This window comes from Pristiophorus japonicus, chromosome 19 (assembly GCF_044704955.1).
Source record: "Pristiophorus japonicus isolate sPriJap1 chromosome 19, sPriJap1.hap1, whole genome shotgun sequence".
Classification (NCBI taxonomy): Eukaryota; Metazoa; Chordata; class Chondrichthyes; family Pristiophoridae; genus Pristiophorus; species Pristiophorus japonicus.
Window position 1 is genome coordinate 9496285 of NC_091995.1, and position 16994 is coordinate 9513278.

Consider the following 16994-nt stretch of genomic DNA (forward strand, 5'->3'; position numbering starts at 1 on the left):
GGCCCAGTTGGTCCAGTCTCTCCTCATATGTCAGTCCAGCCATCCCGGGAAACTGTCTGGTGAACCTTCGCTGCAATCCCTCAATAGCAAGAACGTCCTTCCTCAGATTAGGAGACCAAAACTAACACAATATTCCAGGTGCGGCCTCACTAAGGCCCTGTACAATTGCAGTAACACCTCCCTGCTCCGATACTCAAATCCCCGAGCTATGAAGGCCAACATACCATTTGCCTTCGTCCAGGCCCGTGTTTTTCCCTCATTTTGATATGAAGCAATTATCTTCCAGTTCTGAAGAAAGATCCTGCCTGAATTGTTTGATCAGTCGAGTGTTTCAGAATTTTCAGTTTTTGGTATTTCCGCAGTACTGTAAAACTTGACAGAACTTTGTACAGCTCGTCATCACCATCTCCTGGCTGAATGTGGCATTACAGTGACCTGCAAGGGAACGTGAAACACTCGGGGGTGAGTTTTCACTTTTACCATTGAGGGCAAAATAGCCGTTAGCGGATCATCATTCCGTTTTACACCCCGCACGGCTGTAAAAGGGAACATTCAGCCCTTTAAACCGAAGATGACCAAACTCCCGGTCTTCTTGGGGAGAGACAGTTTGTGTATTTCCCATCACCAATGGTGCGCGGTGCTGAATACCTGAGGAATGTGCTCATTGTCAGAGCACAACTTAGACCTGCTTTTTAATACAAAGGAGCGGGGCAGTGATGAGAAAGGGCTGGGATGGACTTGCTGTCGGCTTTTACTTTTTATTTAAGTCTCCTCACATTTTATATTTGTATGGGTTGTATTTACAGTCTCATTGGGATCTTACAATGCATCATTTGGAAATTACATTTTCTAACTCCCGACCCCTGACCTCTGCTCCTGACCCTATCCGCGCGGGGTCAAGTCATTGTGAGGTCATGGATGATGCGGACCAGCCCGAGGCCCCGCCCCTTTTACAGACCCGGATTGGAACCGGAGCAGATTCTCAGCCACTTGTTCTCATCCCCAGGCCAGAAGAAAGGATAAAGTTTCTCCGGGAATTTATTCCCAGTGAAGGTGTGGAGATGGGACTTGGTGTCCGCGCTGTAAAATGTAACTGTCCCGGACTCGTAACTGAGATAAACTCCCACCTTCCCGGGGATCTGACCGGCAGGGAGAGGGGATGGAGGGGAGGAGTTTACAATAATCTGATCATTGTACCGCTCGATGGTCCAGAATCCATTCTCCGGGCTCAGTCTGACCCGTCCCTTCCTCCCCACAGACTCTGCGGCTACTCCCAGACTCCAGCCCCGATTCCCCGCCACCTCCACCTCCCAGTAATGTCTCCCCGATGTGAATCCCTCCGATCCCAGCACACAGGGCTGGGCTGTAAACCTCTTCTCGGTGTCAGGGAGATTCCTCCAGGTCCCGGTCCATCTCACACTCTTCAGATCCCCAGACACCTCGAGCTCTGGATTCGCTGTTTCCACATCCAGGGTCACAGAGCCTGGGAGAAAAAGCAGAGAGTTAGAGAGATTCCCCCGGGATTAGAGAGATTCGCCGGGGATCGGGGGGAGAGACTCGCCGGGGATCGGAGGGAGACACTCGCCGGGGATCGGGGGGAGAGACTCGCCGGGGATCGGGGGGACAGACTCGCCGGGGATCGGGGGGAGAGACTCGCTGGGAATCGGGGGGAAGAGACTCGCCGGGGATCGGGGGGAGACACTCGCCGGGGATCGGGGGGAGAGACTCGCCGGGGATCGGGGGGAGAGACTCGCCGGGGATCGGGGGGAGACACTCGCCGGGGATCGGGGGGAGAGACTCGCCGGGGATCGGGGGGAGACACTCGCCGGGGATCGGGGGGAGACACTCGCCGGGGATCGGGGGGAGAGACTCGCCGGGGATCGGGGGGAGACACTCGCCGAGGATCGGGGGGAGAGACTCGCCGGGGATCGGGGGGAGACACTCGCCGGGGATCGGGGGGGAGACACTCGCCGGGGATCGGGGGGGAGACACTCGCCGGGGATCGGGGGGAGAGACTCGCCGGGGATCGGGGGGAGAGACTCGCCGGGGATCGGGGGGAGAGACTCGCCGGGGATCGGGGGGAGAGACTCGCTGGGGATCGGGGGGAGAGACTCGCCGGGGATCGGGGGGAGAGACTCGCCGGGGATCGGGGGGAGAGACTCGCCGGGGATCGGGGGGAGAGACTCGCCGGGGATCGGGGGAGAGACTCGCCGGGGATCGGGGGGGAGAGACTCGCGGGGGATCGGGGGGAGAGACTCGCCGGGGATCGGGGGAGAGATGCTTTCACCGAGATCCCACTTTCTGACTGATTTCCTGTTTCTAAACACAAAAAACGAGCCGCACCGAGGGGAGGAAACGAGGATCTGACAACAGCAGAAAACACCGGGACTTCCAGGGAGGGAGGTCACAGCTTCTGAAAATATCAAACATTAACCCACTTGCCTCAGCACTGCGATATAAATAATAAAATGGACAAAAGATGGAACTGCAGCCTCAGTGTACAACTAAATACTGTTCCCAGTTTAATGCACCACAATTGGGGTTAAAACACCAGGGGGTTAAACACCTTCTATACTCCTTAATAGAATACTAACTGAGGAGATTCACTCTATCGGCCTGAGTGTCGATGGGTACATGTGTGTATGAGTGTGTATGTACATGGATATAGATTCCTCAAAGTAGAAAGGTCACTTGGTCTGGATGGGATGCATCCTCGGTTACTGGGGGAAGTCAGGGTGGACATTGCGATGATTCCGTCCACAATCTTCCAACGCTCCTTAGATCCGGGGTTGGTGCCAGAGGAGTGGAGGATTGCAAATGTTCCAGCGCTGTTTTAAAAGGGGGAGAGGGATAAATACAGAACTGTCAGCCTGATGACGCTGGTGGGGAAACATTTAGAGACAATGATTTGGGACAAAATGAAGCGGACCTTGGAAAATTTGGGCTTATAAATCAAAGTCAGCACGGATGTGTTAAAGCCAATTTGAGCCTAACTTGATGGAGTTTTTTGATGAAGTAACGGAGAGAGATGATGAAGCGAGTGTGGTCGATGTGTATATAGATTTTCCAAACAAGGCACCACATAAGAGACTTGTCGGCAAAATTAAACCCCATGGGATTAAAGGGACAGTGGCAGCATGGATGCAAAATTGACGAATGGACAGAAAGCAGAGTCATGGTGAACAGTTGGTTTTCAGACTGGAGGGAAGTATACAGTAGTGTTTTCCAGGAGTCCCTATTAGGGCAACTGCTCTTTTTGATATATATTAATGACCTGGACTTGGGTATACAGGGCAAATTTGCAAAGTTTGTAGATGATACAAAACTCAGAAATGTAGTAAACAATGAGAAGGATAGTAACACCGATTCTGGAATAAGCATGCTCATAAACTAATGTAATGTGCCTTGGGTTAGATATTGAAATGGAAGAAAGGCCTCATCAGCAAAGCGACAGTCACTCTTTGAGAAAAGCTGAGAGAATTAATGGAATTCCAGAGACTGAGATAAGAGACAGGGACTGTAAGATTGTTATCAATTACATGTTGTTGTTTTTTGAATACTCCTATTGATCGTGTAAACATTAATATTTTATGATCATCAGTACGAGATCCATAATCGTGTGCAAGGATTAAAAATAGAATTTTGTAATCATTAACTGTATGCAATGAAATCCTGAATCATATATGAAATATAATCCTTTTTCTTATGCTTAAAAATGTGTGATGAAGCTGTAACCAAATAACCTGGGGTGAGAAAGAGACTGCCATGGTCAATTAGATTGCAGTTAGCCTGGAAACCAAGGTTAGGTACAGTTAGCATAGTGCTGCAATGTTATAACATCCACAGTGAATTATAAACAGCAAGGGCCATATCTCAACCTATGGAGACATAGCCCTTTTGTATTGCATTAACTACCCCAGATATCAGTCTTGATGGTCAAAAACAGATGATGTAAGCATACCATCAGACTAAAACGCTGTGTAAGCCAGGGTGCTATGAACGTGGCATCTTTATGATTGGATTTTAATTTTGGGTGTCAGCCAGTGATTGATTCAGAGGGCAGATTCAGAGGACTGCAAAGGTTTTGAATGACAGTAAGGGTATGATAAGGGAGACATAACAGCCACAAGTTGTAGAGGATTTCAGGAGTGGACGATTTCCAGAGATGAAGAATTCAGGAAGAACCAAGGAGACACCCGGGAGACGAGGAGAGATGAGAGACAAGAGACACAGGGTGCACTTTACACATGGTTGTGGTTTCCACCCAGAGAATAAGTGATAATAGAAGTCTCAATTATACTCAGTAAACTGCTGCTCAAATACTGTAATGTATTAAGTCCTGCTTGTGCTGAATAAAGTAACATCACTGTCTCCATTACGGCTCAACCTCATTTGGAACCAGGATCCCTCTGGGATCTTATAAATTGGCGAGCTCAGTCAGGAGGTTGATTGACAGCTGATTATTTGATGAACTATTCGGTGCAGGCAGGATCCTAGGACTGGGGTGGTTAGCGTGGCCTCGTCAGTGAAGGAAGGAAAACCTTCGGGGGGGTGTAGGACACTGCGACCTAGCTGTGGTAATAGTAACAAGTTAGAAATACCGGGCTTGACAGAAGTTGAGCATGGCACGGATAAAGGGTTGAGAAAATGATGTGGAACTGATTTAGTACCGTTTCTGCTGAGTCCAGAAATAGACTCATATCAGAAGGCGATAGAGAGGGTCCAAAACCAAGTGTCTCTGGGAAAGGTCGCATTAGACAAAGGGAAGCACTGGTCAGGCTTTGCAGCTCATTTCTGTGCACAGCATAGTGAAGTAAGAGCAAGGAAACATTTAGAAGCACAGAGAAAGAGAAAAGGGGAACATTTGAAATGCATAGAAACGAAGGCTAAGGAGCTGGAAAACAGGAATCTGGGAACTCAGCAAAGGAAAAAACAGGGAATTGAGGATCCGGGAAAATTTGCTGAGAAGGCAATTTAAAAGTTGAAGAAGGTAACTTAAAGTTATATAATCTCAATGTACTAGGAGTCTCAGTCACTGTATGATCTGTGTGTACCAGTAATCTCAGTCACTGTATGATCTGTGTGTACCAGTAATATCAGTCACTGTATGATCTGTGTGTACCAGTAATATCAGTCACTATGATCTGTGCACAACTGTAATCTCATGGTCACTGCATGATCTGTGCACACCAGTAATCTCATGGTCACTGCATGATCTGTGCACACCAGTAATCTCATGGTCACTGCATGATCTGTGCACACCAGTAATCTCATGGTCACTGCATGATCTGTGCACACCAGTAATCTCATGGTCACTGTATGATCTGTGTGCACCAGTAATCTCATGGTCACTGTCTGATCTGTGTGCACCAGTAATCTCAGTCACTGTATGATCTGTGTGCACCAGTAATCTCAGTCACTGTGTGATTGTGTGCACCAGTAATCTCAAGGTCACGTATGATCTGTGTGTACCAGTAATCTCTCAGTAACTGTATGATCTGTGTGTGCATAAGAACATAAGAAATAGGAACAAAAGTAGGCCATACAGCCCCTCGAGCTTGCTCCGCCATTTAACCCGATCATGGCTGATCCGATCATGACCTCAGGTCCACTTCCCTGCCCACTCCCCATAACTCCTTATTCACTTATCGGTTGAGAAACTGTCTATCTCCATCTCAAATTGATTCAATATCGCGGCTTCCACAGCGCTCTGAGGCAGCGAATCGAACAGATTCTCAACACTCAGAGAAAAAATTCCTCCTCATCTCAGTTTTAAATATGCACCCCCTTATTCTAAGATTATGCCCCCTAATTCTTGCCTCCCTTATCAGTGGAAACATTCTCTCTGCATCCACCTTGTCAAGCGCCCTCATAATCTTATACGTTTCGATAAGGTCACCTCTCATTCTTCTGAATTCCAATGAGTAGAGGCCCAACTACTCTGTTATGTATTTAACCCATTGTAACCTGTGTAACACCTGACCACCAGAAGACCCACCTGTTGGAGTCTCAAGGGATCCTAGCATCCCTTGGGAGCACGGTATATAAGCAGCTCACCCATGAGGTACCTGCACTCTGGAGTCTTATTAAAGGAGCTAAGGTCAAACTTGCTCATTGCACACAGTCCTCAGTCTCATCCTTTATTATGAGCGTACCAATTGGCGACGAGGTAATAAACAAATGCACGAAAATGCAACGAACAGTCAGTACCCTGGAGAAATTCTCAAAAGGGAATGATTGGGAGGCCTTCCTGGAGGGATTCGACCAATACTTCGTGGTCAATGAGCTGGAAGGGGATGAGAACGCTACCAAACAAAGGGCGATCCTCCTAACTGTCTGTGGGGCAACAACCTATGGCCTCATGAAGAAGCTCCAAGCTCCAGCAAAACCAACAGAGAAATCTTAAGAAGAATTGTGCATGCTGGTCCGGAAGCACCTAAATCCTAAGGAAAGCATTTTGATGGCGCGATATCGGTTCTACACGTGTCAACGATCGGAGGGCCAGGAAGTGGCGAGCTACGTCGCCAAACTAAGGCGCCTCGCAGGGCATTGTGAGCTTGAGAGATTCCTAGAACAAATGCTCAGAGATTTTTTGTACTGGGCATTGGCCATGAGACAATCCTTCGCAAACTGTTGACTGTAGAAACTCTGAATCTAAGTAAAGCCATAACGATAACCCAGGCATTTATGTCCACCAATGACAACACCAAACAGATTTCGCAGAGTAAAGGCATTTCGGCCAGTACTGTGCATAAAGTAATGTCGCTTTCGAGCAGAAATGTACATGGCAGAACGTACACGCCGGCTGCTGCTGCCCGATCTCAGACAACCCAGAATCCGCCATCAACCATTAATGCGAGGCAGTTAACACCTTGTTGGTGTTTCGGAGGTGATCATCGGCCCCATCATTGCCGCTTCAAGCACTATACACGCAATGACTGAAGAACAATGGGACACCTCCAACGAATGTGAAGGCGAGCTGCAAACACTGCAAACCACCATGTTGCAGAGGAAGATCGGTCCACAGTGGATCAGGCTGAATTGGAGACTCGTACCGAGGAGGTAGAAGTGTACGGGGTACACACATTCACTACGAAATGTCCACCAGTAATGTTGAGAGTTGAACTGAACGGTGTTTCAGTATCTATGGAACTGGACACAGATGCAAGTCAGTCCAAAATGAGTAAAAAGGTCTTCGACAGGCTGTGGGGCAAAAAGGCACACAGACCCAAGCTCAGCCCCCACCAAACTAAGGACTTACACCAAGAAACTGATCCCTGTAATTGTCAATGCAGAAGTCAAAGTCTCCTATGATGGAGCAGTACACAAACTGCCGCTGTGGATTGTGCCGGGGATGGCTCCATGTTGTTTGGCAGAAGCTGGCTGGGAAAATTCCGCTGGAACTGGGACGACATCCGAGCACTTTCGTCTGTCGACGACGCCTCATGTGCCCAGGTTCTGAGCAAGTTCCCATCGTTGTTCGAGCCAGGCATTGGAAGCTTCTCGGGGACGAAAGTGCAAATCTATTTGGTTCCCGGTACGCGACCCATCCACCACAAGGCATGGGCGGTACCGTACATGATGCATGAAAAAGTGGAAATTGAACTGGGCAGGTTGCAGCGAGAAGGCATCATTGCACCGGTGGAATTCAACGACTGGGTTAGTCCGATTGTCTCGGTACTTAAAGAGGACAGCATGGTTAGAATTTGTGGGGACTATAAAGTAACGATTAACCGTTTTTCACTGCAGGACCAGAACCCGCTACCAAGGCAGACGACCTATTTGCGACCCTGGCTAGAAGGAAGATTTTTCACCAAGCTGGACCTGACCTCGGCCTACACGACGCAGGAGCTGGAGGAGTCTTTGAAAGACTTCACCTGCATCAACTCGCACAAAGGTCTGTTCATCTAAAACCGGTGCCCGTTCTGGATTTGGTCGGCCGCGGCGATCTTCCAGCGGAACATGGAGAGCCTGCACCGTGGTTTTCCAGGACAACATACTGGTTACAGGTCGGGGCACCATGGAGCACTTGAAAAATCTGGAAGAGGTTCTTTGTCGGTTGGATTGCGTGGGGCTCAGGTTGAAATGCTCGAAGTATGTTTTCCTGGCACAGGAGGTCGAGTTCTTGGGAAGAAGAATCACAGCAGACGGCATCAGAGCCACCGACGCCAAGACGGAGGCCATCAAGAACGCGCCGAGACCACAGAACGTGACGGAGCTGTGGTCGTTCCTGGGACTCCTTAACTATTTCGGTCATTTCCTACCTGGGTTAAGCACCCCGCTAGAACCCCTACACGCGCTACTGCGCAAGGGAGACGACTGAGTATGGATGAATTCACAAGAGGCTGCCTTTAGGAAAGCCATAAACCTGTTGTGTTCTAACAAACTGCTTTCCTGTATAACCCTTGTAAACGACTAATGTTAGCTTGCGATGCTTCGTCATATGGGGTCGGGTGTGTGTTACAACAGGCTAACGAATCAGGGATTTTGCAACCGGTCGCTTATGCATCCAGGAGTTTGTTCAAGGCCAAAAGGGCCTACAGCATGATTGAAAAAGAGGCTCTGGCGTGCGGTTACGGGGTAAAGAAAATGCAACAGTACTTATTTGGTCTCAAGTTTGAGCTTGAAACTGACCACGAGCCACTCATATCGCTGTTCTCTGAGAGCAAATGGATTAACACCAATGCCTCTGCCCGCATCCAAAGATGGGCACTCACGCTGTCGGCATACAACTAAGTAATCTGCCACAGAGAACTGTGCAGATGCTCTCAGTCAGCTGCCATTACCCACCACCGGGGTGGAAATGGCACAGCTTGCGGACCTGCTCATGGTCATGGACGCATTTGAGAATGAAAAGTCCCCCGTTACAGCCCGCCAGATCAGGACCTGGACCTGCTATGATCCTTTACTGTCCTTGGTAAAAAAACTGTGTCCTCCATAGGAGCTGGTCCGGTGTCCCAGCGAAGATGCAGGAAGCAATTAAGCTGTTCCACAGACGCAAAGATGAGTTGCCCCTGCAGGCGGACTGTCTGTTGGGGGCAATTGTATGGTCTTGCCCAAGAAAGGCAGAGATACGTTCATATGTCAACTGCACAGCACCCACCTGAGCATTGCAATGATGAAAGCCTTGGTAGATCCTATGTGTGGTGGCCTGGCAGTGACTCAGATTCAGAGTCATGCGTGCGCCAGTGCAACACTTGCTCTCAGCTGAGCAATGCACCTAGAGAAGCACTGCTAAGTTTCTGGTCGTGGCCCTCCAAACCGTGGTCGAGGATCCATGTGGACTATGCGGGTCCATTTCAAGGCAAAATGCTTTTGGTTGTCGTGGGCGCCAACTCAAAATGTGCAATCATGTCTGTAAGCACGTCCACGGCCACAATTGAAAGCCTATGAGCCATGTTTGCCATGCACGGCTTGCCTGATGTGTGAGTCAGTGACAATGGGCCGTGCATCACCAGTGCTGATTTCAAGAAATTCATGACCCGCAACGGGAACAAACAAGTCACATCTGCCCCATTCAAGCCCGCATCCAATGGCCAGGCAGAACAGGCAGTTCAGACCATCAAGCAAAGCTTGAAACGTGTGTCGGAAGGCTCCCTGCAGACCCGGCTGTCCCAAGTGCTGCTCAGCTACCGCACCAGACCCCACTCATTCACCGGGGTTCCCCCAGCCAAGCTGCCCATGAAAAGAGCGCTAAAAACAAGGCTCTCTATTGTCCACCCTGATCGCCACGATCACGTGAAGGGCAAGTGACATCAACAAAAGTGTGTACCATGACCACGCAAATTTGTCACAATGATCCTGTGTTTGTGCTCAATTATGGACATGGCCCCAAATGGCTTGCTGGCATGGTCACAGCCAGAGGGGAGTAGGGTGTTTCAGGTCAAATTGACCAATGGATTAACATACAGAAAACATTTGGACCAAATCAAATTGCAGTTCACCAACAGCTACGAACAACCTGAAGAAGACACCACCAAATTTGACCCTCCAACACACACACACACACACACACACACACACACACAAAAGTGGCAACTGACATCATGGTTGACCACGAAGCCGAACTCACCATCCCCAGGTGCCCAACAGCCAATGAAGAACTGACCAACTCACCCACACCCACATTTGTACCGAGACGATCGACAAGGGAGCGAAAAGCCCCAGATTGTTTCACCTTCTAAATAAGTGTACTGTTGACTTCATGAGGGAGTGATGCTATGTATTTAACCCCTTGTAACCTGTGTAACACCTGACCACCAGAGGGCCTACCTGTTGGAGTACCAAGGGATCCCAGCATGGTATATAAGTAGCCCACCCACGAGGTACCTGCAGTCTGGAGTCTTGTTAAAGGAGCCAAGGTCATTGCACACAGTACTCAGCCTCCCTCTTTATTATGAGCATACCGTACTCAACCTTTCCTCAGAAGTCAACCCCCTCATCCCCAGAATCAATCTAGTGAACCTTCTCTGAACTTCCTCCAAAGCAAGTATATCCTTTCTTAAATATGGAAACCAAAACTGTACGCAGTATTCCAGGTGTGGCCTCACCAATACCTTATATAACAGTAGCAAGACTTCACTGCTTTTATACTCCATCCCCTTTGCAATAAAGCCCAAGATTCCATTGGCCTTCCTGATCACTTGCTGGACCTGCATACTAACCTTTTGAATTTCATGCACCAGGAACCCCAGGACCCACCGTACTGCAGCACTTAGCAATTTTTCTCCATTGAAATAATAACTTGCTCTTCGATTTTTTTCTGCCAAAGTGCATAACCTCACACTTTCCAACATTATACACCATTGCCAAATTTTTGCCCACTGACTTAGCCTGTCCAAATGCTTTTGCAGGTTTTTTGTGTCCTCCTCACACATTGCTTTTCCTCCCATCTTTGTATCAGTAAACTTGGCTACGTTACAATCGGTGCCTTCATCCAAGTCATTAATATAGATTGTAAATAGTTGGGGTCCCAGCACTGATCCCTGCAGTACCCCACTAGCTACTGATTGCCAACCCGACAATGAACCATTTATCCTGACTCTCTGTTTTCTGTTAGTTAGCCAATCCTCTATCCATGCTAATATATTACCCCTAAACCCTTGAACTTTTATCTTATGCAGTAACCTTTTATGTGGAACCTTGTCAAATGTACCAATAATCTCAGTCACTGAATGAACTGTGTGTACCAGTAATCTCAGTCACTGTATGATCTGTGTGTACCAGTAATCTCACAGTCACCGTATGACCTGCGCGTACCAGTAATTTCATGGTCACTGTCTGATCTGTGTGTATCAGTTCTCATGGTCACTGTATGATCTGTGTGTATCAGTTCTCATGGTCAGTGTATGATCTGTGTGTACCAGTAATCTCATGGTCACTGTCTGATCTGTGTGTACTAGTAATCTCATGGTCAGTGTCTGATGTGTGTGTATCAGTAATCTCATGGTCAGTGTCTGATCTGTGTGTATCAGTAATCTCATGGTCAGTGTATGAACTGTGTGTATCAGTAATCTCATGGTCACTGTTTGATCTGTGTGTACCAGTAATCTCATGGTCAGTGTATGATCTGTGTGTACCATAATCTCATGGTCAGTGTATGATCTGTGTGTATCAGTAATCTCATGGTCACTGTATGATCTGTGTGTATCAGTAATCTCATGCAGTGGGTGGTTTAAAATGATTAATATGAATTAAATCGTGCTGTATTTTTCTAGTTTTCAAGCTTGTTTGATGGGGTCTGGATATGGATTATTCTGTAAAAAGCCAATGTATTGGGAGCAAAAACCAAACAGGAAAATAACATCCTGCAGAGGGATGGAAGAAAAGAGCTGCGACAGGAGAAAAGGTAAGGCAGGGAAGAGAATAAAGGATTCAAGGGGGTTAAATATAGAAGCAAGGGGATAAGGAGTCTGGAGCCCACAACTCGATCGGTCTGACAGTTTGAACAGGAACACAAGCAAAACTGGAACCACCAGGCAGCTCCCAGATTCAGAGACACACCCCTCCTCCCATCGAACAGGGAAATACATCCCAGACACAGCAAACCGACATCACACTGACTACAGCACATCAACACAATTATACCCACGAATCTCAACAGACTGCAGCACATCAGGCAAAACAAAACTGATCAACATAAAAGGACAGGTGGAAGTGGCAGTTCTACAGGAGACCCTCCTCACCGCCCTCAGAACACACCGTGTTTGTGAGTGAGTGGGTGGGACCAATGCTGGTCGCCTGCTACTGACCCAAAAGCAGAGGACAGTCACATTAATCAACAGGAACCTTCCCATTACTCTGGAGATACACATACCTGGAGACGGAGGCCGGTCCATCCTAATGACATTCGAATAACAGCAGAACACAAAGTGATGCTTCAGTTCTGTATCCTGATTGAGGTGTCCCCACATTCCCCACATCAGCAATCCTCACACTTGCCCCACGTATGGACAGCACAGTGACCATGGGTGGAGACCTAAACTGAGATCTTCACTTCCAACGGGACAAACTCCCAGCAGACACAGGGCACTAGGACAAGCAGACGGAGCAATCTGGGGGAAAAGTAGTGACCTGGTCCCACACCAACTAATAGCTCCCCTACCGAGTTTTACAAGGCCCTCCTCACGGAGCTTACTCTGCTCCTACTGAAACCCCTACACCATGTGCTGGAGACAAGGAGACAGACAAATTAACTTCATCACAATCATGTTAATACACATGAACAGAAATATCACCGCCTTTGCTCATCATAGGGAACTGAATCCCTCCTCCATGCTGACTATAAAATATTGGCCAAGATCTTACCCTCCAGATATCTCCGGCCTGGTCCATGCAAACAGACAAGCTTTATAGGGGGCCGCATGTGGAGACAAAACACCAGCGGTTATTCAATGTGATGCACCACTGTCATACCTCTACCTTGATACTCGCCCTGGATGTATAAAATACATATGTCTAGGGCGAGTGGAATGGTTCCTGAAGACCATTGAGTGAATAAGCCTTGGTGACACTTTCAGGAAGTGATTGCAATCCAGTGCTTGTCCCCATGTCCACAGTGAGCACCAGCTGACTCCACACCCCTCGCCACTCTTCGCTCAACAGGCAGACAAAGCCTCGTTCCCAGGCTTCCTGTCCCCACCTTGGTCATAGACATGGGTCTGGCACACAAGGTGGAGCTGCATCAGGAGGGTGAGTATTGTAGAGGAGGAAAGGTTCAGCTGGGAAGGGCGCTGGTCCTCTTGCTGAAGTGTGCAAATTATCGCTGGGTTCTGGAGTCTGTGGTTGATCTGAGAGTCCCTGTGTTGGTCATGTTCAGGGAGCTCACATTTTCAGTTGACCAGTTGAAGGCAATGCTTTTTAGAAGGTGGATTTGCTGAATGAGTAATTCATGAGTTATTCAATCAGGCCGCTTTTAACCATGTCCCTTTGAAACTACTTAGTACTAACAGATGCTCTCTATAGTATTTTCAAGTATAACCAATCAAATTTTGAGATATAAATCAGGACAAAAGAACCTGTATGAGCTTTACCGCGGTTAATGGTGTCCATCATTTCTCTCCACACTGTGAACAGTAAAGGACCGTCGAACTTTTCCATCGACAGGGCGGCATCTGCTAATGTCACTTTATTACCATCATCACTGATCCTGCAAATATTAGACAATTGGTTCCAAACTAAACATAAACACGTTTGAGTTATTTTATCAAACTGTGCATTAAAGAGCATGTCCTACCTCCTCTTCTGACGAGTTTGCTCCTGAAATAAATAAAACACAAATCTCAGTTGACCGAGTCTGACCATCTATATCTGCACAGCAGCATTTACACCCAAATTGTTACAAGCTGCTGATAATTCAATTTTCTCAATACTGCGTGCACACAGATAGAAACAGGATATTACCAAAAGGATATAGAAGCACAGGAGAAAGTATAAAAGAGATTTATGAGTGATACTACAACTGCGAGGACTCAAATAACAGGAAAGACTAAACCATCTTTATCTCATTGAAAAATATAAGATTTTGAGGGGGATTGACAGGATAGATGCTGAGAGGCTGTTACCCCTGACTGGAGAGTCTAGAACTAGGGGGCATAGACTCAGGATAACGGGTCGGCCTTTTAAGAGTGAGATGAGGAGTAATTTCTTCACGCAATGGGTTGTGAATCTTTGCAAATCTCTGCCCCAGAGATCCGTGGATGTTGAGTCGTTGAATATATTAAAGGCAGAGATAGATAGAGTTTTCAACTCCAAAGGAATCATGGGATATGGGGATCAGGCAGGAAAGTGGTGTTGAGGTTGAAGATCACACATGATTTTATTGAATGGCGGTGCAGGCTCAAGGGGCCGTATGGCCTACTCCGACTTCTAATTCTTCTGTTCTGAACAGGCTGTGGTACTTTTCTCTAGAAAAAGAGAAGCCTGAGAGGTGAACTGATAGAGGAGTTTAAAATTATGAAAGGGCTCGATAGAGTAGATGTAGTGAATATGTTTCCACTTGTGTTGTGGGGAATTCAAAAACTAGGGGGCCATCAATATACGCTCGTCACTAATATATCCAATAGGGAATTCAGGAGAAATCTCTTTAGTTCAGAGAGCAGTAAGAATTTGGAACTCGCTACCACATGGGAGTAGCAGAGATGAATAGTATAGATGCATTTAATGGGAAGCTAGATAATTACATGTGGGAGAAAGGGTCAGAAGGATATATTGGTAGAGTGAGATGGAGTAAGGTGGGAGGAGGATCGGGTGGAGCATAAACACCGACATAGACCTGTTGGGCCCAATGGCCTGTATGTGAAAATTACACATAGAAAATTACACAATTTCCTATGTACAATTACATAGAAAAACGTTATGTAATTCTATGTAGCATATGTTTGAAAAACAGGCAGGAGAAATTGCACCAAAATTATTAAAAGCAGCTCATTGGAACAGGATAAAGTTGATCAACCTAATTTGTGTCCGGTATTGGAAACCACCATCAGCCCCACTCACAGACACAGTGCCTCTCACACCCACCGTGCCACACACACCCACACCCTCACAACATGGAACTGGATTGCAATGGGACTTTCAGGAGAATATTAAAGTTGGGCCCCACAGAAATAATTACAAGCAGAGTGTGACGATCAGGGCAACTCATTCCTGGGGAGGTTGCGGGTATTCCCGGGATTCTGTAGATATTGTGGGAGGCCGATTAGTTCGGTGACAATCGCAGATCCGTCCCGGAATAGACAAACAATCGATCGATTTAAATCAACTCTGAATTATTGGGAAATGCTGCATTATTTAAAAATGATCACCCCTAATTTTCTGACTGTGAACTCTCACTGCACTAAACTGAAATATAATCTCACCTTCAGAAATATCAGTCCGTCTTTTTGTTCCATCTGTTTTTGCAACTTTGAGAGTTCCTCCTGAATAGAATTTAAATTCTCTTGAATATGTCGAAGGTTTTCCTCCATTGGTTCAAGAATCCTCTCCTCTTGTTTCCGGAGATCTCGGATTAAACGCTGCTCTTTCTCAGTGAGAATCTGGTGCATTTTAGCGAACTCGGATGTGATATGGGTCTGCAGACTGCTTGATTGATGCTACGAAATAAAATGTTAAAAATTATATTGATCCGCAATAAAAGCGAAGAAAAAACCTGAATCAAATCTCAAAAATCAGCTCAGGGAGATTTACCCTAATTTCAGAAATCTTCTGTTTCTGCTGTCGCTCAATTTCTAGAACCGCCGATTTCTTCTCTGTGAGAGAATCTAAGGAAGATTGCAACTGTGCCTGGGATTGGGAGAGGAAAATCACAGAATAAAAGTGTTAGACTATGAAAATGTGATAAAATAATCAGGTGATCAAATCTGTTCCCTTTTACCTTGTAGATTCCCGCAGCTTCTTTAATGGGCATGAAGCGGTGCCCTCTGTGTTCCCGCGCATCTCGACAAATCACACAGATCAATTTCTTGTCAGTTTCACAAAACAGCTTCAGTTCTTCCTGATGTTCCTCACAGTGAAGTTTACTTTCCTTCTCTTTCTGGTTCAGGGTAAATTTTCGAGCTTTCTCGGCCAGACTCGCTAAGGCCCGATTAACTCTGAGGTTTATTTCCGGAAACTCCTCTCTACATTCCGGGCAGGAGTTTAGCTCCATCTTTTCCCAACACTGTGTGATACAGGAGCGGCAGAAGTTGTGCCCACACTCCAGTATTACCGGATCGGTGAAGAAATCGAGACAAATGGGACAAATTGTCTCATCGGTCCAACTCTCGTTCTGCTCACTGGAAGCCATGTTCACACTCAGCACTTCCTGATTCAAACCGCGCTCAGTCTCTGTGTTTACTGAGCTGCCCAACACCCTCAGTTCAGCGATTTCCCGACTAAATTCACTGCAATACTCAGGGAATTATTACTATACACCAGTCTGTGTCCAATCGACGATTATACGGGGAGACAAAACCTAGAGCAGTATAAAAAGACAAACAGGGTTAGCGGTCGGAGGGGAATAAATGATCCCAGGCGGGAAGGGTGAGGGTCCGTGGGGTGGGAGTGGTTTGAGAGAAGGAGGGAGGGAGGGAGGGAGGAGGCGGAGATGGGAAGGCTCGAGATTCTCTTGCACTTTGCTCCAGACTGAACTCACTGCCGACTACACATCCTCTGGTGAAACTCGGTGTGAGATAATCAAACTGAATCGTGTTAATGATCGCAGCCGCTCACCCTAAAACATATCTGGATGAAATACTGTTAAATTCACAAATAGAAAACACTATCTGTGACATTTGACTTTGCACCTTGGATCAGACTGAGACAAATGGGCATTGTGCTGGGGGTGGGGGAAGGGCGAGGTGAAAGGAGGGGGGCAGAGGCGAGACCAATGCTGATTTCAAATGCATTGATCTGTTGCATAGATTTTTTTATGCAATGCCATCATGCAAAATGTTTCATTTGGGACATCATAGAAACATAGCAACATAGAAAATAGGTGCAGGAGTAGGCCATTT

The 16994-nt window shown here is 47.1% G+C and overlaps 1 protein-coding gene across 1 annotated transcript; it reads right to left on the reverse strand.

Moving 5' to 3' along the window:
• Window positions 1-16521, reverse strand: LOC139229701 (zinc-binding protein A33-like). Its single transcript, XM_070861232.1, has 6 exons — window positions 15875-16521; window positions 15688-15783; window positions 15360-15593; window positions 13736-13758; window positions 13533-13648; window positions 1-1483 (listed from the first exon to the last, which is right to left on the reverse strand). The coding sequence occupies exons 1-6, from the start codon at window positions 16283-16285 to the stop codon at window positions 951-953; spliced, it is 1413 nt and encodes a 470-aa protein (XP_070717333.1). The 5' UTR covers window positions 16286-16521; the 3' UTR covers window positions 1-950.
• Window positions 16522-16994: the final 473 nt, after the last annotated feature.